At 41.4% G+C, this 23,761-nt stretch overlaps 1 protein-coding gene across 2 annotated transcripts in view; it reads right to left on the bottom strand.

Moving 5' to 3' along the window:
* Nucleotides 1-4,163: 4,163 nt before the first annotated feature.
* HIBCH (3-hydroxyisobutyryl-CoA hydrolase) overlaps nucleotides 4,164-23,761 on the bottom strand; it is a gene marked incomplete at both ends in the record, with an annotated part of 35,136 nt that continues 15,538 nt past the window's right edge. Inside the window, 8 exons of one of the 2 annotated variants that reach the window (XM_079539110.1) lie at nucleotides 4,164-4,279; nucleotides 8,373-8,406; nucleotides 9,062-9,181; nucleotides 13,751-13,832; nucleotides 14,255-14,313; nucleotides 15,964-16,050; nucleotides 17,040-17,185; nucleotides 19,759-19,837. In XM_079539110.1, coding sequence (XP_079395236.1) covers nucleotides 4,164-4,279; nucleotides 8,373-8,406; nucleotides 9,062-9,181; nucleotides 13,751-13,832; nucleotides 14,255-14,313; nucleotides 15,964-16,050; nucleotides 17,040-17,185; nucleotides 19,759-19,837 — 723 coding nt within the window. The remainder of the gene's footprint in view (nucleotides 4,280-8,372; nucleotides 8,407-9,061; nucleotides 9,182-13,750; nucleotides 13,833-14,254; nucleotides 14,314-15,963; nucleotides 16,051-17,039; nucleotides 17,186-19,758; nucleotides 19,838-23,761) is intronic. The other variant, XM_079539111.1, reaches the window with a different exon arrangement.

The following is a 23,761-nucleotide window of genomic DNA, read 5'->3' as shown; positions in this document are numbered from 1 at the left end:
TGCTCCTCTGAATGTGTTTGCAAGGAGATGCTGGAAAAAATTGCCTTTTGATCTATATTGCTAGGAAACCCTGTGGAATACAGTAGAACCTATTAATCAAGTGTTGTTCGTTATCAGCCGTATGATGAGTGTTGTCTGTCTTTGTATGTGTTGAGTGATCAGAAATCAGTGTTAAAAAAGAAAATGGGAAGAATGCAACTGCCTTGCAACTGTAGGAGCGCTGCCACAGGGGCCCCAGAGATGCTCAAGAACAAAGCATGGATTATATTTATGTACTGCATAAAAAATACATGGCCTGTTTGTAGGTGACGAGAATGGTATGCTTGGCAAACTTGTCTGTGTTCTGCGGAAGCGAAAGCAGGACCTCTATGGAGCAAAGGCAGCTGCTGTTGTAACCTTCACTTTGATTCTCTGTCCCGAGCAGGCCTACAAACCACAAAATGACGAAGGCGGTGAGAAGCGTTTTATAAAACCAAATAGTATTCAGGGAACCATATGGATTATGATCCTATTCAACTTCCACTCTTAACAGAACCGATGAGAAACATTACGGTATTGATGAATAGTGCATTGTAATTAAGTTAACAGATGCTCTGGCTTTTGCAAATGCATGAAGGCTGTTCTCTAAAATGTTGCAGTAAGAGTTTAATTACATCTAATTGCTGCGTTCAGGCCAAAGCTGTTTGCTTTGCTTTTTTTTTATTTTTCTGTTTTTTTTTTTGGTCGGGGGCTGTATTGATTTCATGGGTCTACGGCTGCATTGCGCTGAGCTTGCAATCCAGCATCACGCCCTCAGAACTGCTGGCCTTTGCCCTCCTTCTGCTCCCGCAGGCTGAGCACATCCCCACGGGTAGAGCCACGTGCACTGAGGCACAGCTGAGCTGTGGGAGCCTCAGGCCTGAGCGGAACACAGTGCTGTGAGTGAGCCTGGGCCCTAGGCTAGCGGGCTGCTGCATTCGTCAGCAGTGCTGCAGAACTCACAGCCCCACTCTTCTCTGGGGCCTGACCTCTACTGCACTGCACTGCTCTCTGGGGTTGAGGAGGAAGCAAACTGATCTCCTACAGCTCTGCTGCCGTCTGAGGCAAAGTGAATGCCTCTTAGGAAGCTTGTGTTTTTTTAGCACCCATTTGCTCCTTCTTCTGTTAAGGCCAGTGTATCAGCCATGTCGTTTTTTCCTGCATCCAAGTGCTTTCCATTTCATGTTTTCATTTTGCAGAAGGAAACTGCTTTCCATACTGGCAAACACGGCTACTATTTTTAAAAGGTACACACAGTCCTCGTGACTGATACGAGTACAACTCTGAAGCAATGGTAAGCAGCAGAAGGAGGACCATTCCAGTGTTTTCAGCTTACTCTCACACGAGAATTGAGAGAGAGCTCGGCTGTTTTGCAAACTTTCTGACACAAACTGAATCACTTGAGGGAAGTGTGTCCAGAAGGAATGGTCAGAAGAACTTCTTGGTAGCTCAGCACACGGCTGCTGCTGACTCGCACTGGCCAGGCTGGGCCCGGCCACTGGGCTGTCCACGTGCCATAGGCGGCAGTGACTGGAAAGGCCGTGCTGCTGTGCTAACAGGTCTGATGCTAACTGGGTAATAATAAAGGCTTCTTCACCTAAATGGAATTCCATCTGTCTGCTTACCTTTAGATGGAACTATTCTGCAGTCTTCAAAAGCCACTCTTAGTGCAAAGTTGCCACCAATTCTTCGATTTAGCATTCTAAGGGCACTCTGGCAGGGGACTGGTGTGCTCTGAAATACACACATCCTTCTGTTTGGGAGTTCAGTCTGTGTGCTTTGTGTTTTCTCTGTGGAACGCACGCAGGGTCTGAGTGGGTAGTGTGTGACTGACAACCTCCTAGGAATGGTTTGGAGCACACTAACTGCAGCACAACTTTGTACCACTGACCTTTCTGTAGTACAACACATCCGTATTCTCAAATAAAACATACTACAATATATTTTTACAATATTTTTTGTGGAAAATATTTTCTTGTGGACCAAATAAAATTAAAATGACCATCTGTTTATACGACTTTTATTTGGTAAAAAGGCACAAGTTGGAGGGTCTTGTTATTGTGAGCTCCAGATGATTCACATCAAGTTCGGAAGCTCACAGACATGCACATCACTGTTTCCTGGCTCAGCAGCAGCTAAAATACTGCAGGTGCCTCTCAGGCACAGAAGGGACAATCCCTGCACCACGGGGATCGCTGTGTTGTGCCGTGAATGCAGCAGCTGACAGTTGTAGCATTTGTACAGGAATAATGGAATGGACCAGTTCTTTTTAAAATGAAGAATAGTTGTTGTTGAAGGATCTAGAACACAATTTTAAAACAAGAGGAAGGTCTGCATTTCTTACAGCACCAGTAAGTGAGAAATTTGAGTCATGTTTTAATAGTTATCCGGAAGGTGTTAACAAAGCCTCTCGGTCACTTTTAATAATAAACCCAGGGTCTCTCTTGTAAATACGTACAGAGTTAATGTTACATGGCAGCTGAAACGTTCCTAATTTTACTTTCCAGATTCTAGTGACAAAGCAAAGTGCCATTTTTCTTCATTTTGCTCACCTTTAATTCTCTGATAGTCAATTTAGCAGTTCACCTTGATGCTTGAATTTCCTGAACTTTGTTTCCAGGCAACAGCATTAGGAAGGAAAGAGCCCTCAGCCAGCACTCACCAGTGCTGCTGGTAACAGAAGCTGCCAAACGCTGGGAGCTCTGTAACCATTCCATGGCTCTGATTTTAATTCCCAGTGCTGATAACTGATGGTATTGAGCAGAAGTGTTCTTTCCTTAATGTCAGTGGTTCCTCTTCCCAAATTGTGCATTTGTAACCTGTCTCTAACTGTGGGAACAAGTCAGAAGAGGTACTGACGTACAATTTGCTTGAGTATATAAAAGTGTGCAGCCTTCATACCGAACAAAGATCTGTAGCTGTGCTTTGCATACACAATAGAAAAATAAGTCTTGCCCCCTCCCTAGAGTTGGTAGTAGTATCAAGGGGCTCTGGTTGTATCACAGAACTTTAAATGCTGTTAGCAACAGAATTCAGTGACCTTTAATGAACACTGGGTGTTTTTTTGATGAATGTTTAAATGTTGATCCCCACAGACATACTTGTGAGGATTTGTTGTGTAAAAGAACTTCAGGGTCTGTGTAGCAGCAGGCACTCTGTTTGCCACTATTCTGTATCACCAATGCATCCTGCTGCATTCCTCCTACCTGTCCCAAGTTTCCCACCCAGCAGTCAGGGATGGCTCCAGCTCAGGATGCTGCTGGGCACAAGGAGAAATGAAGCCAGCCGGCGTGGCGCAGCCACACTGCAGCCACGTGAGCATCAGGGCCGCTGCCTTTGGAATCGCTGGACCACCAGCAGTCAACGTGCTCCTTGGCAGGCAGAGGAGGCTGGAGACAGTGACTTCTTTGCCACTGGGAGAGCAGGAAAAGCTCCAACAATGCTTGGAATCGTGAGAAGCTCATTATGCAATTCAATCAATGGCATTTTTACAAAATAGATTTTAGAAGAGGAAAGAAATGTGCTCGAGGCTCTGACACTATTATGACATTTGAAACAACGTCTGCATCACGTGGCAATGTTGTACACAGACCAAATGTTAGATCAATAGAATAATTCCTTGCTCTCAGACTAATAATCATACGTCAGTCTGACCTTTGATTTAAAAGACCACTTAACACCATGAAATTAGCATGTCTGGCGTTTAACTTCATAGCTCTGACTGTTTTAATGTTTATATCTTAATTTCATTGCAAACAGAAGAATCAGAGGCCCAATCCTGCTTCAACAGCCCAGCAACAGAGCCACGAATACCATGGGCTCTTCAGCTCCTGCTCTGCAGCCCATCCCTGAGCCGTGCTGTCTCCCCGCAAGATTCCCCTCAATGGCTGAGGCCCAAAGCTGAACATTAATCACTGTCTAACAGCAGTCAGTATAACTATTTGCCTTCAAGTCATTTTTCCCCTTATTAACCAGAGATGTAATCATGTTGTCGTTACAGCTGCATAACAAAAGAGAATGGTACTGAATGTGAAAAATAGTTACAAGTCAGGCTGGCTAGGAGCTTCGTCATACTTTGTCATGCTGTTCTTAGCTTTTGTACCATAAAATGAAGCAAATGTGTAAGATGTCAACAGATGTGATCTCTACAGCTTGAGATCGTTGTTTCCCAGAGGCTTGAAACAATTGTCCACGAATTCATCGCTGACTTCTTCCAGAGCAGCAGGCTTCCAGCGGGGGGACTGGTCCTTGTCAATCAGCACTGCGGAGTGGGGAGAGAAACACAACAGTGAGTACATTCTCTGAGATGAGTTCTGCTTGCACCCACATCTACAGAGATACACCAGACAGAAATCAGTGTGCTTCTCAAAAGACAGAGCAGTTGGAATGCACCCTTCTACTCTACTGAGTTGTCACCCGTGCAGAGGGGGAGCTGAGGGCCACAAGGAGTGCTGGACCACCCCAGAAGAATTGCTCCAATACTGTTAGGATTTCCAGTGCCAAACTGGACTCTTTGTAGAGAACAGGAGATTCCTATGGCTAATTAATGATGAGATAAACTGATCACTGAAATAATCAGTGAGGAAGTAGCACAGCACAGTATCACTGTGGGAAATTCAGGAGTATTTATTTGTGAATACTGACAGTGCTGCAGAGCTGTATAGATGTAACTGTGAGGATCTGTACAACTGTAGCAGATATATAGTTGGCGCTGTATGCTGGGAAATGCACCACTGAAAACGAAAATCATCAATGAACGATCTGCATGGGAAAGTGCAATGAGGTACATGATTAATAATGCATTCCTTGTGTCACAGCTGCAGAAGGCATGGCAGTAAGGCTGTGTTCTGCCAAAGAAACATTTCTCCCTCTACTGAGCACCACACAGAGAACGCCAGGAAAGTAAGTCTCATTCAAAGGACAACTTGCAGTGATTGCTGAGGCTGAGGACATACCAACATCATGGCTTTTCTTCTTGTAGCTACCAAAGAAAGGAGGAGCTGTGAATCGGAGCACTGACCGCATTCTTCCTCAAGTTCAGGACTGAGGGCTCCTTGGACGCAAATAAGCACCGACTAGAAATTCTTTACATAGATACAGTAGAAGTGATGTGGGTAATTCTTTAGAAGCAGTGTGATTTTATTTTACCACTAATTTAGTTTCTTACTGAAAAGTTACAATTCTACACACTTTTTTGCACTGTTTCACACTTCTTTCCTTTCCACATGTGGTGATGTGAAGCCATTGATTGGTTTGGGTCAAAACCATCCCAAATCAATTATGTTTGTTGCACTGGAATAGCACTTATTATTTTCTTCAGTTTGCAATCACAGACTGGCAGAAATCATCTCATCTGTCCCCTACAAAAGACAAAGCTGACTGGAGATGCTTCACATTAGAGAGAAATAGGAGGAAAGTCCACTGCACACTGCTACAGCTTCAGATCTGAGACACCAGTCACTGCTGGTAATTCTCATTGACACGGCAGCACTGTGCAATCAGGCAGAATGATCTGTTTGGGTCAGCAGCCAGGCTGACAGCTGGTCACACTGAATGATCCTAATGGTACCTCCTATGAAATGTTTCATCTTTCTTAAATTCAAGTACTTATTATCTAATAGTGTTGTGAACGCTCTCTTCCACTGCAATAACTTCTCTATATTCTGTTCTTCTCCAGCTTGAGATTTCTGCACGAGAATGGAACAGGAATTCTGGGGACTTCTGAGGTAGGTGGAGAGAAGCTCATTAAGATAAAAGTAACACAGTGTTATGGTTATGGATTTATTCCTGTGGTCTTTAAGGAAAAAGAAAAAAGATAAGAATGAGTTTGCGAGACGTTGTCTTCTACTGCTTATGGTCACTCAGCGCAGTCAAAGCACTGACATTTCTAAGCACCTGAGATTCTATGAGCTGCTATGAAAACTGTCTGCCTGCTCCCCCCTACAGGGATGAGGCTGGCAGCTGCCAGCACTGCAGGGCAGAAGCAGCGCCCTGCTGCTGTGTGCAGAAATACCATCTCTGCAAGAGCAGCACTGTGTAAAGCCTTCACAGTTCCACTTTGAGTGGAGGGTAACTTCACACATTTTGGTCCCTCCAAACTGCTGAGGCTGTAGTCACCTGAATGTGTTCAGTTACTGACTCCAAAAGTGCCTGTCCTTTTGATGAAGAAAGAACTCTGTGTCCTTAGCAGTCACCCAGAGCTGTGCGTTCCTTAATTTATGTAAATTGAGAGGAGCTACAGACACCTGAAGTGTTCGAAGACCACATTTACTGCTACGTGGGAATATCCCATGCCCTACGGATGAAGCACGACCCATGTATTAAATGCTCTAAGGTTTTGGCTTTTCTTCAGTAGCACAAACAAGAAACATAAATGCAGAGATGGTTTGCAGCAGGTTCTCAGTCTGTCTGGAAGGAAATTGGGCTAAAAGAGAAAAACACTTCTGACCTCAGATCAGAGTAGGTTTAAAAACCTTTGTGTCAGCTTTTACTACATATGCTAGGGAAGTATTTTGTTTAAAAACAAGGCTTGAAGTAGGTAAAAGCTGTTATTAAAACATGACCTATGGCCACAGTTGCTGAAAGACCATCTTCAAAAACTAAAATCTGATAACTGTATTTTAAGTTCACTTTGTGGGTAAATTCTTCTGCGGGGGTCAACAGTTGGCTCTGAAGTGCTTGGAATTCAAAGAACAAATACATAAATTCATTTTCACTCAATCTGCTTGATCCTGTGAAGTGCACAGCAAAGTCACTTGCAAATCAAAGATGGGGTGCTTGGCACCTTGTTGGATAATGATTTTTATGAGATCAGACCCAGCTGCAAAAATGACAGATTCTCCTTGACTCTTAAACAAGATCTTACTAAAAAAAGCCACAAATGTAAGACAAATCTGAGAACGTATATACAACAAGTTCAGAAGTGCTTCAGGTGCTTATTCTAAGCCATCCGCTCAGCACAGCTGAATCTGTTCTCCTTCCCCATTTCTGACACAGTTATGCCTTTGCTTCGTCATCCCACGTCAGAAGGAAAGGTGCCCAACCACTGCTTCTGCAGCTGCTTTCTTTACAGCCCTGTGTGGGATTTACGTCTGCACGGTGAGAAGCAATCTCCTTTTGTCCTCTGCCTGTCCCCAGATGGTTTAATGGCACTGTGAGTTACAAATCAGGAGTTGGTCTGGTGTTCATCCAACTCCCAGCCTTTGAGGTTTGTATCTTCCAAAATTACTTCATTTCAGCAGCTGTGAAAACCTATATGGTGAATTCAGAATATACTGTAGGAATATTCTCTCCTGAAGATATCATTAACCCCATTACACAATGAAAAGTACATACTTCTCAACGTGTGGTAAAATCCTAAAAGGAGTCTCCGTTAATGAGTGCTAAAGACTAATTAATAAAAGAAGGTTGTCCTGTGTCGTGCAAACCTTTGAATCTCTCATCCCTAGGCTGTCTTTAATACAGCATTACTGACAAGAAATACTCAAACTAACCTTCGCTATGCAAGTAGATTTTAAAGACAAATATAAAGAGTGAGGAGGAGGTGACAGTACATACTTGAGTGCATAACTGTGTGAAAACTAAAAGCCAGGTTCCCACCTCTTATTCCCAAAGTGTTATACAAATGTCTTGCACTGTAAGCTCCTTGGAGAAGAAAATGCTTTTGTTTTGTTTCATCTCGTGCTGAATAGTACATAAATAATTCCTGCAGTTTCTAACAGATGTGACATTGGGTTTGACAAACTGCACGTTGAATCAGCAGCAGAATCAAGGGCATCTGTCCCCTGAATGAACCTGCTGAACTGCTGCTCTGCTCTTACTGCTACCTATCTTGAACACTGCTGTAAAACGCTGAATTATTTAACAGACGTGATTTTATTGCAGTGAGACACCTTCACTGAGAGGAATTTTTGACACTGCCAAAAGTAATCTCTGTTGTAACTGTATTCTATGCAAATACTTGTTATTGACTTTCAGTCTTCCTTTCTTAAACCACACTAGAGCTGGCTGAGCCAGCTGTGTAGCAGCACTACCACTTGGCACAGAAGGGACCAGCTTAGCAATCACTAGTCCTGGCATTAAATATGCTTAGAACTTGCCCAATGCCCTCCTGAAACCTTCTCACAGCGCTGTGTTAGTCGGTGGATACAAACCTTAAGGACAGTGAGATCACAGAGGAAACACTGTAGCTGTTAGTTTGTACCGAGAGAAACCTTTTGACCAAGCAGAGCCAAAATAAAGCAAGCTGGCAAGTGTTGTTGGGCTGCTGCTGCATACACTTCATTTCCAGAGGTTAACACAACAGTGAGGTGGTAGATTGTTTAGCTTGGGAAACCTTTGGCATGTGCACTTACCTGCTCGAACCCCTTCATAGAAGTCATGGCCTCTCTGAAAGACAAAGGACCAAGCTGTAACAGGATAAACTACTGATCCCCTCTTTCCTTTTCCCACTTCTGTGATGCAAGTTCTCAGGATTCAGTTAATTTCTACTTGTACTATTATTTCCTAGTCATACTTTCTTCATTAAGAAGTTACAACATCTGCTTGAACACAGCCAGAACTCCTAACATCCATCCCTTATTAAGCAAGCAGCTTTCATCCACTGCAGCTTGTGGGTGTTCCTGAAAAGGTCTGTATGGTGAATGTGCAGGACGAAGAGTTCCTCAGAGAGAAGCTCACCTTCAGGAATGTCTTCTGCACACTTAGAACACTGCAGTTAAAGGAATCCTGGAAATATCCAGTTCTTTTTGATGAAGAGAGAACTTAACATTTAAATCTCTAAGGACGCTATACTGGTAATGGAGCAACAATACCATTAGGTATTGTATCAGGTGAAGATACCAGCAGGCATCAAATGTATCAGAATTGGATACACCACATTCTCACATACATCTGATTCATTTAACAACATGCAAAAAAAACGTTATTTTAAAGTAACATGCTGGAAATAAATGTGAGCCTTTGGTGTAACCTATGTAAAACTCGTCTCTGACAGATCTGCCCCAACCCTGGCTGCAGAAACAGCTGTCTGCTTCCTGCTTACCATGCACGCCTGGCTCAGTCTGTACTCCATTGTGAACACGTCTTGTAAACTCAAGGAAGCACCTTCTCTGAGTTGTCTGAGAGTCAGCTTTAGGGACGTAGGCGACATCTTATTGATAGTCTGGGGAAGACATGAACAATTATTTCCGTACTCTTCAACTTAGATGCATTTGAAAATCCTTCTTTTGCATTTCAAACTTTGTGGGATGGCACTCTTGCCTGAGCTCTCCTCTACAGGCTGCCCAGTCCTCCTGCTCCCTGCCACCATGCTCTCATCCTCAGTGAAGTGACCTGCACAGACTTTACACCAAAGTCTCTGGGAAGCAGGCCAGAACCTCTGGGAGGCCGAGAACTCTTCAGGTCCCATCACTTCTGATCCAACCACTGCCAGCTACAGAATCCAGCGCAGTTTGAAAGACATTTCCTAACATATTTTTAGAGGTGGAGGCGACTGTTACAAGCAATTACATTCTTTTTTGGAGGATATATTTATACATATACAGTCTGAATTGCTCTTAGATGTTACTGATGCTGCAGCTGATATTACTATGGTGTAACATTTAAGCTTTGATAGAATAGCAAGGTAATACTGTCAAGGTTAGCCACAAACCTTGAATTTGTTTTATGACTATCTGCAATATAACAAGAAGAAAATCCCGGGGAGAGGGGAAATGACACAAAAGATATCAAACCCAGGTCTGTACAGGCTTCTTGTATGGGATCAGCAGACAGTGCAGTAATTCAGCCCTACCCTGCTCTGCAGACAGAAAGCCTGGAAGTCTTCCTTCTTCTGACAGAGCTACAGGCTATAAATATTACGCAACAGACAGGATCTGCCTAAAGCATACAAACAAATGCTGTAAATCTGGCTCTCATGACTATCCTTCAATTAACAGCGTGCCAGTAAACAGTAGAGGAGGTGGGGAGAAGGACAAAAATCTGGTTAATAAAACAGTACTTAGCTTCAAAGCTTTGAGGTCTGTTGAGGAAAGAAGCTACATTTTATGGTTGCTGATCTTCAGCTCATTAATCTAAACGTGCCTCCTTCTCCTGCAAACCCAACTAAAACCTCTTTATTATTCACAGTATAAAAGACATTTCCAGTCAATTAGGACATTTTTACCACTCTACTGAGAAGTGGCAGATGGAAGACTTGCCTCTTTGCATTATTTTCATTGCAGACATTAGACTCCTTACCCACAGACTGGAATGGCAGCTTTCCAGTCATCAACATCAACATTTTTTCTGGCTCTCAATTACTCTTCATCCCTCTCCAGACACCAGCTGATACAGCAGTGACCCATTTAGCCCAGTTAAGCTGGAAAACATGTGATTGCTGTACGAGCAGGGCGATGTGGAATTGAGACTTAAAAGCATTGGTTCTATTGTTCTCCTTGATGCTGATGTTGACCATTTTTGAGAGAGAAAATAGTTAAGAAAGAACCAATTCTGGTAAAGCTGACAAGTAGCATCTTTTCAGCAGATAAAGAACCCAGCTATGCCTGTTTAGTTACATCATGATATAGGTCTCAGATGTGCAGCAATTCCTAACAGGACTCCTTTCTTCCCTTAATGCATGCCTGCTGGCTTTACCCTTGAACTGGGTCTTTTCTCCTTTGCTTGGTTTCAAGCTCCGTCTTCTATATCAGAATGTGTTTGCTCAGACCAAGCCAAGAGGTGTGCACAGGGCAACACGTTGCTTCCCCAGATGGAATGACGGGAAAAAAACTGAAAAGGGGAAGATTAACTTAACGAGTCATGTGCACACAGCACTGCCTATCTCAGCATATCAATGAGGCTGGAGGTGGAGGAGACGCTGCTACAAATCAAGCTGAAGGAAGAGGAAGAAGGGAAGAAAATGGGTAGGTGGTAATGCAGAAAAATGAGTCAGTGTATATCTATAAATAAGCCCTATGTACAAAGAGAAGGAGGGGACTGGTGCTTGGGAACCGACCTGAAAAGGAGACAGGATAGGCCGGCGTGGGAGAGCGAGTACAAAAATGCAAAGGAGTTGTCATACAAGTATCTGACATCTATGCTAGCATCTCTGAGACCATCCTGATTTCAGTGTTAACGAACCTGAAAGCTACAAAGCTCAATTTGCAACATATCTGAGTTCCAATAAGATACCAGCAAATTAAGATGACCAAATTAAGCGGCTCTGACTCAGTGGAGTCCCTTACAAGAAAAACAGCTGGAACATCTTTGTCTCCAAGGCCATTACAGTTTCTGACCTGAACTTGAGCTGTTGAGGGTCCTTGAGGAGGCTTGCTGTAAGTTAAAAGAAACAGAAACCCCAGAGGTCCAATGTATCACCTGTCTTGCAATAGGTGAAGACATTTATCACTCACGTTCTGAAATACCAAAGCGTTCGTTGGTCTGCACTGAACAATGACTCTGGATAAGCTCTGACAAAAGGAGCTCTAGCCAAAGCATTGCTGGAAAGCTACTTAGGGACTGATACATCACTTACTGGTCTGTAACAGTGCAAATGCTTCTTTTCTTGAATTCGCTGCTACTAGGAAACCACCCAGCTTCATCCCTACCATCTATCTCACCCACCTACTGCACACTCATTTAGAGTTTCAGGGATTGGTGTCTACATCCCTGCAAGCCAGCTGCTGTCAGCACGGTGTCTCTTCCTTCTTACAGTCTCTGCAGTGTTCTGCGTGCTGCCCTAGAAGTCCTTCGCTAACAATGAAGGTGATCAGTAGCTGAGCTGACCTGCTCCCCCAAAAGCTCTATAAAAGCATCATGTGAAAAGGAACTCAAATGTGATGCTTTGCAGATTTTGATCCCATTTAGCACTTCTGGTTGGATTAAGTAAATACTTCACTGTGACTGGCTTAACAACTTTACATGTTCCTTATTTGTGCAGTCTATTTTAGCATCAGACAGGTGGAAGCCCACCAGGAAGGCACATCTGGAAATAAAAAACAACAGTATTGTAGTGTGGACAGAAGAGGATACCAAGCTCACAGAGTACATGGATTACAGCAGAAGCAGAAATTCCACTTTATGAATGCTCAGAAGTATCTCTATATCCAAGGTGTGGATGTGCCCAGTGAGTAATTCCAAACTGAGCTTTCAGTCGTGGCCTATTCAATCAGCTTGCTAATGCATATCAAAAGAAATAGCAGGAAAAAAGAAACAAAATAACCATTCCTATTGCTGAATCACTCCTGGTCTCTGCATTTAACAGCAGAACGGCTGTTTCTGTACCTGGACACCGAAGAGAAACACAGCAGAGCACATCCACAAGGATCAGGTAAGTATTCAATTGTACAAACATATCCTGCTTAGTACAGAGCACGTCAGAAATTTGTCTGAAGTTAACGTACTGCTCACACTGCCAAACCTCCTCCCTGCCAGAAAGTATTCTTTCTCAGCATTCTGAGCGGATAGAAGCAATTCAGGTTAACAAGATCCGATGTCTTACATGGAGCAAATATTGCTCTTCAGAGAACTGTTCAGGCGTGACAGCCATTCATTTATTAATCATATAACAGAAAAAAATCTGCTAGAAAGTCCTAAGAAATAAAACTAAGTATGCAACAAAATATCCAGAAATAAGTTTGATAGTTAACAGAATATGAATACAAGTGTTAGCTTCCTCTTTCATCCCATTTTGCTTTTGTAGTCTGCACCATAAGGGTGCAAAGTAATAGCGTGCTGCCTGGCACAAAGATAATTCCAAAATTCCCTTCTCACAAACGTTTGAGAGTTCCAACGGCAAGATATTAAATCTCTGATGAAGAACAAAAATGTATGTGTTACCTGGAGTAATTCCAGAACACACTGCTCCAGGACCATCCTGCAAGCAGTGGGGACAGGATGCCTAATTCTAACAATATTACATTACAAAATTATTCTCCTGTCCAAACGAAAGCCTGTAGATGATGGATATGTTTTGTTTTCCTACGAATCAGGGCCCTGTAAGACATAATGATACTGTAAGAAGTAATGACACTTTAAACAAAGCTTTTCCTGAGAAATGCTTGTATTCCGTCCCGTTGTAAGTAGTATTTGAACATCCTGAAGACAGACTTTCACAAAGCACCTACATACAGGTACATAACAGGAGAAAGAGAAAACACAGAGATTACATGTGAGCTGCTTCTTGCTTTTGAGGCTTGCAGGAAGCTTGCGCTAATACCACGTATTTTGTGACTAATGACTATAGCAAGGGGCATTAAAGAAGATTAAAAACAACAACAACAAAGAACCTGAGATGAGAAATGGCGTGCTATTTGCCCGGATGAGATATCTGAAATGGAAGTAAATGAACAACATTGTGCTGGCACTGTTTTATTCCAACCCCTGGCAATAAAATGAGAAGCTGTAAAAGGAACCTTTGTTACCATCATCCCCTGATCGTGGGAAAAAAGGGGAAAGGGCATTTGTTTTTCACTAGATTGCACTTCTGTACAACACACAATGGCATTTACAGTTTGTCATTTCACATACGAATATTCCTGTCAGAGGAAAGGACTTACAATCCCACATAAGCACACATGAGAACTTGAGGATCATGGTCAGTGTCCTGCTGGTTATGATATGGAGTGTTGGGCTTTTTGTTCATTTCTGGTTCATTTTTGGTTGCATTACTAAGGCAGCTACTGACTGCTCTGCAGCAGGAAAGCACAGAACCAGCTTAAACCTCTAACAGAAATAACAGAGAAGGCATTACCTCTAGCTGCTTCAAGGCAAAAGGAGAACCATCTTGCTTTAACTTTTGAACAATTTCTTCCATGCTCTTTGCTGAAAAAATACTAAAAGAAGAAGAAAATTAGTAAGTTAACTGTCTCATGTCTTCAGCCCTCCTCTCCCCTGTGAAATGCTAGGAACAGAGAAATGAGAAACAGAAATAACCTTCTATCATGAACATGAATGTACCATGTAACATTTCCTTTCCAACTGAAAAATTACTCTCACAAAACTCCATCCACCTTCGAACAAAACATGTATTTTAATGTGCTATGTTGCTTAAAAGAATGGTGTATGATTCGGGCTACTACGTTCAAGTAGTAGTAGTCAATATTCTGAAGACTGAAATATTTAATGAGCTTCACATGAAGCACACCAAAAGCAAATATTTACATGGCATCTCTTTCACCTTATCTGCAGAACTTTGTTTCTGGATCTGTCTTCATGCCTTCTACCCAAAAGAATAAAAGAGAAGATTTCTGGATACCTGTTAATCTTCTCCATATGCTCATCAAGGACAAACTCCTTTTCTTGGTCAATTTTGGTCTATTTAAAAAGCAAACACATTTTTGACTTGGTTATTTCAGTTGTCTGGAAAGCCCACCAGTAGTGAAAAACATCAGAAATAGAGTAAGATAAATGAACACGTAATGCTTGTAGGCTGTTTTTAATGAATTTGTTTTACAGTGCGCACAATGATCTTCCTGCTTCATCTTGTGAGTGTCAGAGGTGTCATCACACTGCAGTGCTGGCTCTGAGCTGTGCCATACACATGTCTGACTGCACGGTCATCTTGTACATGGGTAATCATGGTTATCCTATGAATATGTTTCTGTCAAACGGACCAAGAAAGCCAATGTTGGTAAGTCTCCTCAAAAAACAGGGAATGTAGAAGGCAGGAAAAAGAGATGCCTGGTTTCCCATACAGACACGTATGGCTTTACACATTTAAAACAGAAAAGAGCAAAGTGGGAAAAAGGCAAGCGTGGTTCTTCTCTCAGGCCCCAAATGTCATCTTGTGAAGCAGCACACTGCAACGCAGAATCACTCCTCTTTCAGGGCTTTCAATTTAGCAAAATATTCAGTGCCACTATGGAAATCAGCTTACCTACATTATTTTTCTATTTAATCTTCACTTATGAACGTAGTAATTCCGAAAGAGGAATAGGAGGAGCAGGCACTGCTCATTTTAAATCCAATCAACTGGGCAGCAATACTCAGGATGACCGATGAAAGGGAAACCCAGCTTGGCTCCAGAAGTTCCCTTCCTTTTGAAATAAACAGCCACTGGCTAAACCATTGCCATACCCACGGTGCCATGACGCTAATACAAATGCCAATTACATGTTAGCAGTCTTCTTCAATTTGCCTCCAAAAATGATGGGTTTGTCCACTGGGAAAACAGCGTCTTTTTCTCCATGAAAATGTTGCTTTAGAGCTCTCAAATGCTTTCAAGAGAAAATATCAGCACTCTGCTAATAAATATCCTACAAACAAGTGCTGTACTCATTTAGACTTTTAATTGTTTCAAGGTGACACACATGTAAAATATTTGAATAATTAATGGACAACTGAAGTTCAGGCTTCAAACCCCGTCTGCAGATGGTCTGTATCACAGGAATGCTAAAATTCACATCAAATGCATAAAGGTAGCACAATTCTTCAGGCCAGCAAATAGAAAACACCCACTTCCAAGCAAGCAGCCTAGCATTGCACATCTGGCCCTGTGACTCCTGCAGCCTTTGGAGAACAACCGTGGTTCTTCCCATTATGTCTGTACTTGTCTCATTTGAGGATAACTCCCCAGCCTGTACTTGCCATCACGTTTTGCTACTGGCTGTATATTTTGCCTTCTGCAAAGTATGCTAAAAATCAAATAACAGAAAAAAATAAGCAGCAATGTTTTTTCTGCATCATCATGCTACCAGCTGGGAACCCATTTATACACACTGAAAGAGAAAGTTCGCTGACCACAGTAGGAATTTCCAGGATACAAAATGAATAAAAAGGGAAAAGAAAAGGCAGACATTTTCTGTGGGTGTTTGTGCTACAAAGTATTATTTCATAGAGTACAAGGAGTTCAGAAACCTATTATCTTGTCACCATAGAACAAATAACCAGTAGCACAAAAAGGAATTTGCACTTACGTACACTTAAGTAACATTTCTACTTCATTTCAGTAACTAATTGGATTACCTGCATGTGGTAAGAGTTCAGCAAGTCTGCAATATTTTCTTTTGAAGGAGATTTCAATGCTATCAGGTCTTTCTCTAAGTCAGGTAGCTGGAAAATAAGAATTAAGAGTAAGGAAAACACAATGTACTTTCTGAATTACTACTGCTATGACAATAGTACAGTATAGTGTAACTACATGTGTGTATTACATATACATCTGTAACTGTGCAGCTATTACAAAAAATAAAAATAAATAGTAATAATAAGAATAAAAAGCACACAATCTTTTGGCCAAGTCTTAAACAAGTGGCATTCACTTTTCAGAAGTGCTGATCCTAGGTTGAGGTATGTCTGCAGTGATCAGCAGAAAGCCCTGTTCCCGGTGCTGCAGCTGGGGCAGGTGAAGCCATCCTGAGAGCAGGAAGCCTGGCAACCACACAGTGCTCCAAGTGCTATCTGCCAGCTCCAGCGGTGCAGTCACACTGACAGTCATTGGTCTTGTCTTGGCAAAAGAGAATCAGATGCCTTTTCTCCTACACTTATAACCACTTGAAGTACGGGAACACGATGACCGACTTTATCAAATATACTAATTTTTGCATTTTCTTACAGCCACTGTAAAAAACAGGATATTATTAAGGAGACTGATAAGGAACACATTAATTGGCTGTTATCTAAATTAGAGACTCTGCAGCTGTGTAAATAACCTCTTGTTTCAGATACTGTTGTCTAGATTGCGTCCAGAAAGCGAACAACTGATATGATATAGTAAGACAAGATGAAGGTATATGGTACCACTTTCGAAGTGACCAAGTTATGCTCAGTAAATCATGCCCTTAAACAGCAGAATCATGGTGACAGCAGCATTTGCTCCCTGTTCAAGCAAAGCTGTCACAAGCCGGCAAGCACTGCAGTGACACCTTACAGCTCACCTTACAGAGAGGCCCTTACAGTTCCCATTCACAGAGCAGGGCCAGCTACAGTGACTGTACCTGTTCACATGCTCACGTTGCTAAGTGCACATCAGTGTGCTGACCACTCCAACTTGTCACGGAGGCACCAGGCTGAGCCCTGGTGAGCTCCAGTTGGCAGCTTACCTTTTCTGATTCTACGAAATGCGTGGCGATGCCGGCTTTTAGCACATCTCTGCCTTTCAGCCTGAATCCTGTCAGTGCAAGGAGATAGCCGATCTTTCCTGAAAGCCTTGGCAAGAAATAACCTCCACCTACATCAGGGAAAAGGCCTGTAACAAACAGAACAAAACAAAAATGAAAATGAGGGGAGAAGAACTTGTCCCAGACGTGCACGTAACTCAGCGCGCATTTCTGCTTGTCTCACTTCCATCTCTAACTTGGGCACAGCTCTCGTGTCACAACTTCTCTCTGACTTATATTTCTCTATCATCTGAACCCTTCCCAAAAGCAAACTCTTGAATACCTTCCAAATTGCATCATTTCTACTGGCACATAACTTACAGATGTGCCAGACAACTGTCTTCATTCTATTTGCAGCTCTTCTAAAACACTCACTGTCTTGTTGGCAGCCTTTCAGAGCCCTAAGCTCTATTATCTCTATTTCATCACCTACGTTCTTTCTCGTCTGCAGTCACTTTATGAATAGGCTACTCTGCCTTGTCCTTCCTCAGTTTGAGACATGTTGATGCAAAGACCACCATTTCATTTTATATTTCTATTCATCTGTCTCTTCTTGGATTCCCTACTATTGCAAAAAAACTCCTTCATTTCAAAATGAAAATGCTCTCACAAATCCATTGCGAAGTCAGTTGCATCATTCTCCCTATCCATCAGGGCTGTAAAAACCTTTTCTTTTCTGCAATTAAATACCGATGCCTTAGCATCAGTACTGAAGCATTACTCTCCCTGTGGTCCCATGAATTTCCTCAAGGTTTCGAAGGAAAACCCATCTTCGTGATTTATAGGGCCCTTCCCATATGTGAGAAGGTTAATTCTAAATAAACTATAAAGTTGATTGATTCGAGTCACTTTAGAGGTGAGTGAAACTAAACTAAATGAAGATCTCTTTAATTAGAGCAGTATGTACAAGCAAGGTTAGTTAAGAGTGCAGCTAATCCACTTAAACCTGCTCAGATGCTTAAGAGCAGTCCACTGCAGCCTCTGCTGTACCCCATGCAAGGATCCCATCTTCCTTTCCTCTACAGATTTTACTCCTCTTGTCCCTGTAGCATTTCCCTTAGTTCTCTCAATACTGCTTCCCGGATCCCTATTTGAAAAGAAAATGAATGAGCACTGGGCAGGCCAGGCCAGAAGCCCATGTCTGTAACATCGACCTTACGAGCAACTTGAGCTCTGACACAGATGCTACGACACACCTCACCTTTTCTTGCAGCTGCAGTTGGAGTTTAGTTTGTAAATGAGTTGTAGAAAGTTACAGAATGGTTAGATATCCGAGAACATGCTGGTACTCCAGCAGCACCTTACAGCCCATTTCTGACAATATACTTTCATCTCTTGTTCTTCCCACCAGGGGAGGTTTGTCCACACCCTCCCACATTTGAACTGCAATCCAGCATTATCTCTATCAGCAGGAAACGCCTACCATCTACAACTTTTATTTTTATTTCCCAAATGGCATATAAATGTCACTTTCTGTTTATGGCGTGTGTAAGTAACTGTGAAAATGTAGCAGCTCAATGAGCACTGTTTTCATTTCACCAAAAAGGTACAATGTCTTCTGAAAGTAACACACAAACAATTCCACTAATACAGTCTCTCAGCAGCCAGACATTTTAAACATACACCACAAAGATCAAAACAGCTAAGCCCTTAAATCCAAGCAGATTTCAGTGGTTTTACTTTAATTGATCCTAAAAGGGTTTTAATTACTTTCCCTCGTAAGCAAGATCTAAGCTTTTACTTTATGCATCTTCACGATCTATTTTTGCTTAAATAAGTCCCTGTATTCACAGAAAATGTATGTAAAGTAAATCACCTTTCTTAGCATAAGTCTACGTGCATATTTACCTTTGAAGAAGAAAATGAAGGTGTCTTTATTATTAGAATAATTTTATTTGCAAAAGAACTACACTGTTAGTCTTCTTTAAGCAATCTTTGTGCAGGCAGTAATACATTCTATGTGGCTAGTTTGATGCTACCAGTATTGCCTTCAAGGGGCGCATGAGTGATCTCACATGAAGGTTCACTGTGATCTGACTTTTCTTGAAGCCTATCCCTCTCTTTACGTAGTTCAGGAACATAAAATTTTCTATCATACATCTCAAAGTTGACAAAGCTTTTGTAGGGTTAAACATCAGAAAATGAAAGTTATAGGATGCTACTTAAAAGGAACAACGTAACAGTGATCTCATCCATAATCTGTACACAGCTATAATGGACCTCACAGCAATAGTCCACAAGAAAAAAGAGAATGTCAACGTTTGCTTCATTAACAGTGCAGATCAGGTGGTTTGTCTCATGCTGAGCTTCAACTCTAATAAGGTTCAACTCATTTGCACTGGGATCTTCTGACTTTATCTGCTTACACGTTATGGCAAATCCTTTGTTCCTCACATCTACTTCTATTTTTAACAAACGGCATCCTGATAGTTTTTGTCAAGCTAGGCAGGAGAGCCTGTTTTAAGAACCTCAGTGACCAACAAAATTGAGACAAGTTCTTATCGACTTACAAGAAAAAATACTTTCAGAATGTGGTCATTTCCAGCTCCTGTATAAAATACAATACAGCCGTTAGTTTCACTCAACTGCATCTCATCCTAATTACATGAAGGGCATAATTTGAAACACGTTGATGTATGATAACCTGCTACAATCTACTTACCTATTGCTGTTTCTGGCATTGCAAAAACTGTCTTTTCGGTCGCAACTCGGAAATGTCCATGGACTGAGAGGCCAACTCCCTGCACATGGAACCCAAACCAAGGAAACGGTTACGACCAGGCAAAATAATCACAGCCATTATCCGCTGCAACACAAAGCTTCCTGCTTTGCTCTACAACTAAAAAACGTTAGATTTCCATGCACATCTCAACACAATATTGAAAGGCCTTTTAGGGTTCAAAGACAAAGCATTATACTGCCTCTAGGATTTGACTGAAATAGCTTTCTGTGCTTTAGAAGATTGCTGACTCATCTGGAGATTGACTACAAATAGCCCAAAGTGACAGCAACTGCAAATCTTTCTCCATTTGACAACTCAGGGAGACGCCGTTCTTTTGCTTATGTTCTCTCATCTATCACTTTTGCACATGCTTCAAACTATCAGCAACAAAAAAACCCATTGCTTTTGGAATGTATGTGAGTTGCTTGAAGTTGTAACTATAATGCCTTTAAAATAAACAATATTTTATTATTATTATTGTTATTATTATATGATGATTACCAACTTTATCAATACAGAAATATTCTAAGCAGGAAAAGTCTTCAGCATTACTCATTCAAACTCAAAGTCTGTGGTTAGAAACTCAAACCAGCTTAACCTGGGGAATGCTGCTCTTCAAGTCCCAAAGAGAACCCACACTGCTAAGTACCAAACCCTCTTTGCCTCATTTAGGCAGAAAGCGGCAGCAAGGCACAAGAAAAAGTTGCATTTTCATTTCACAAGAGGTGAATTTCATTCGGAGAAGTGCTCGATAGGCAAACTGACATATTTAAAGAGAAACAGTTATCTGAAACAATCACAACTTTTCAGGTCGCTTCCATCAAGAATATTGGCACTACTTGACACAACCACAATTGGGTAAACGAGTCTCACTTCTTAAAACTGTCTACAGGACACATATCCATATACAATCTGCATTAGATTCTACTTAGAGACAAATGCTATCTTTTGGATATTTCAAGAGAAGTGTCTTTATACCAGCATTTCTTTATCTCTACTGTTTCAGCTTACTTCCTTTCCTCTCACTGTTAAAATTCCAAGTCATCAGGTTTTAAGTAACATCTCCAGTTGTTCAGGTATTAGAAAAACGGCACCTTATGCAGCTAGGGTTCTTCATCTTCACGATACTCCGTACTTTCCAGCAAAAACAGTGAGATGAATTGGCTGGCAGGATCGTGCTGGCTGTTTTGTACCACCCCTCTCTTCCCAGGCTGGCAGTTCCCTGGGTCGTCCCTTCAACCCTTCTTAAAAACAGGAGTGACACTGCCTTTTTTCCAGCCCCCAGGGCCTCCACATGATTGCTGTGACTTCACGAATATCATCGAGACACTGCATCAGCCAGTTCCCTCAGGACACCAATACCGGCTTGGACCAGCATTACATATTTGATATGCTTTTAAGGAGAGAGTAGAATGTATTTTCGTTTCACTTTTTCTAGAGTTCTTTGGGTGAGTTTTACATTACAATGTTCAAGTTATCTCATGCTAATAAAAATGACATCTGTTTCCTTGCACCATTCTCAAACATTCTTTCCAGGCCTCCCGCACAGTTCTGCACAGCAAGAAATTAATTGCCACCATTTATTCCATCAGAGTGATGTATGATTAAATTTGAAAACATCTTCAAGCTTCTTTTTTTTTTCCCCTGTAAAATGAGTAACTGCCAATCTCAGATTTTAATATGAATTTATGAAGCTTTTAAGCTTCCAGTCTAATTTCCTGAGAAACAGACACTTAAGGTTTCTGGCTCTTGTATTTGATGTGATATCAGAGACTAAGCCAAGTCCATACATGAGGAACTTCTTCTTCAAGGAGGCAAATACTTGAATCTTACTTCCACAGGGTAAAATCAATGTCTTATCCTTTACCTGTCCCTCTCTAACTTGACTGGTTGTAGATCACATCTGAGGAGCGAAGGCAGCCCTCTCTGTGAAGCTTCATTCACTCACAAAAAAGCTCTAGAATTCTTGAATCAATGGAATTGTGCCTTCAACACTTCCAATGTGAAGGTCATAGCAGCATTATTTCCACTGCATTGAGTAAAGCCCTTCCTACAGCAAGAGAAAGCACAATACTTCTGCTGTGATTTTTATGCACATTCAGCAATAATGACAATATTTTTATAAAGATAACTTGCAATAAAATAAATCAAGTCCATTTTGCTTTTTCTAACGATAAACTTGTGGGCTTTTTTCTAACCCTGAGTACAAGCATCTTCTACCATAAAACATTTTCTGGCTTATGTTCTGGGCAATCAGAAGTTCGCATAAGAGAAAGGACTGCCATGTTCAGCTGAGTACTAAGTAATAAAGAATGGAGTGCAAACTCCATGAAGACAGCTTCTCTTCCAACTTTGTTCCTTTTTATAGCGATAAAAATAACTGTAGAATTTTGCTAATAAAAGGTTGAAAGAAGTAATTTTCTTTTGAAAGAAGTAATTAAATTTGATTTCACTCTCTCATGTGACTTGGCCATAATTGGATTTGTTTTCTTTTTGAGATAGCCCTCAAGTTTTACAGCACAGATAAGGGTTTAATTCAGATGCATATTTAAATGTTTAAAATTGCATTTTCTCCTTATTCACTGTAAAGAAAATGGCACAAGTACATCTATACTGCTTTGAAGACCATCTCAAAATAATCCAACGTTAAGATAAAACGAGGAGATAAAAACGAGTTAACACTCTGAAGGCACAGTACAAAGCCCAGTAATTTCTTAAGCTGATGATGATATGCTGTTGAGTGTTGTATGTTTATGTGCAGCTTCCCACACGGTTAATGCATCCACTGTATGTGATTCACCTTCTCTGTCTAATCCAGGACAGACGTGTGTTAGTTTAAAGGACATCGGGCAACAGCCTCAAATTGTTGCGTCAGCAAAGGTTTACATTGGCAGCCAGGAAGAATTTCTTCATGGGAGTGCAGGCTGGGCATTGGAATGGGCTGCCCAGGGAGGAGGTGGGATCCCCATCCCTGGAGGCATTTAAGGGATGGGGGAATGTGGCGCTTAGGTGTGCGGGTTCGTGGTGGACTGAGAAGTATTCGGTGATGGCTGGGCTGGAGAATCTTCAAGTTCTTTTCCAACATAAATGACTTTGTGATTACATTTCTATGGTGAATCAGGCTTGATTCTTAATCCAGATGATTTATATTAATTCTGGCTAGAAACTTTTTCCCCCACTGGCAACTGAATGCTTTCATTTTGCAAGAGAAACTCAAAACTTGTATCAGAAGAGAAGGCGTTAAGTAACAACCAACCTATTCAATAGACCTTTCTGTAGTGCTTCTATGTGACTGAATCAAAAGCAGCCATAAGAGCAGAAATAGTGGTCTGAAAATGTATTGTTACAGATACATAGGTGTAGTTATTAATATCTTAATACTAATAAATATAGTATGTCACACCTTTTTTTTTAGAGTCAGCATATCTGAAAAAGGCATATAATAATATAATAATATAAACAAATCTTTTACATATTTCTGGTGAAATTCATAAACTGTCTTCTGAAAAAGCCAATAAAGTACCTGAATTTTACTTTCAATACACAGGATTCCCTACTCAATGCCATATTTCTAATGTCATTATGTGGCACTGTTTGGAAAATCTAGAATTGATTTTCCATTTTTTATGGTGAATACCAAACCTCAATATTCTTCTAGTGGAATAAAAGTTATAGTTACTGATATAAATTGAGCAATGGGATGCAGCTACTATAAATCTTCAAAACTAAGCTGTAAATGAGAGGCTCTATTATCTCCAATCGAGAATGACCAGGTTAGTCAGTCAGAGAACACACCGTATCAAAGGAAGATACTGCAGAAACCAAGACCACCACAACAGAAAATCCCACTGAAACACACCACAACTAAATGGTGCTTATATTCACCTGCAGCATCGAGCACTGGAGTTACTGACTGAATAAACATCTGTTCACAGACAGAAAA

The sequence above is a fragment of the Tetrao urogallus genome (assembly GCF_951394365.1).
Source record: "Tetrao urogallus genome assembly, chromosome: 8".
NCBI classification, from domain to species: domain Eukaryota; kingdom Metazoa; phylum Chordata; class Aves; order Galliformes; family Phasianidae; genus Tetrao; species Tetrao urogallus.
The sequence above is the reverse complement of the archived record's forward strand: the minus strand, read 5'-3'. Positions and strand labels throughout refer to the sequence as shown.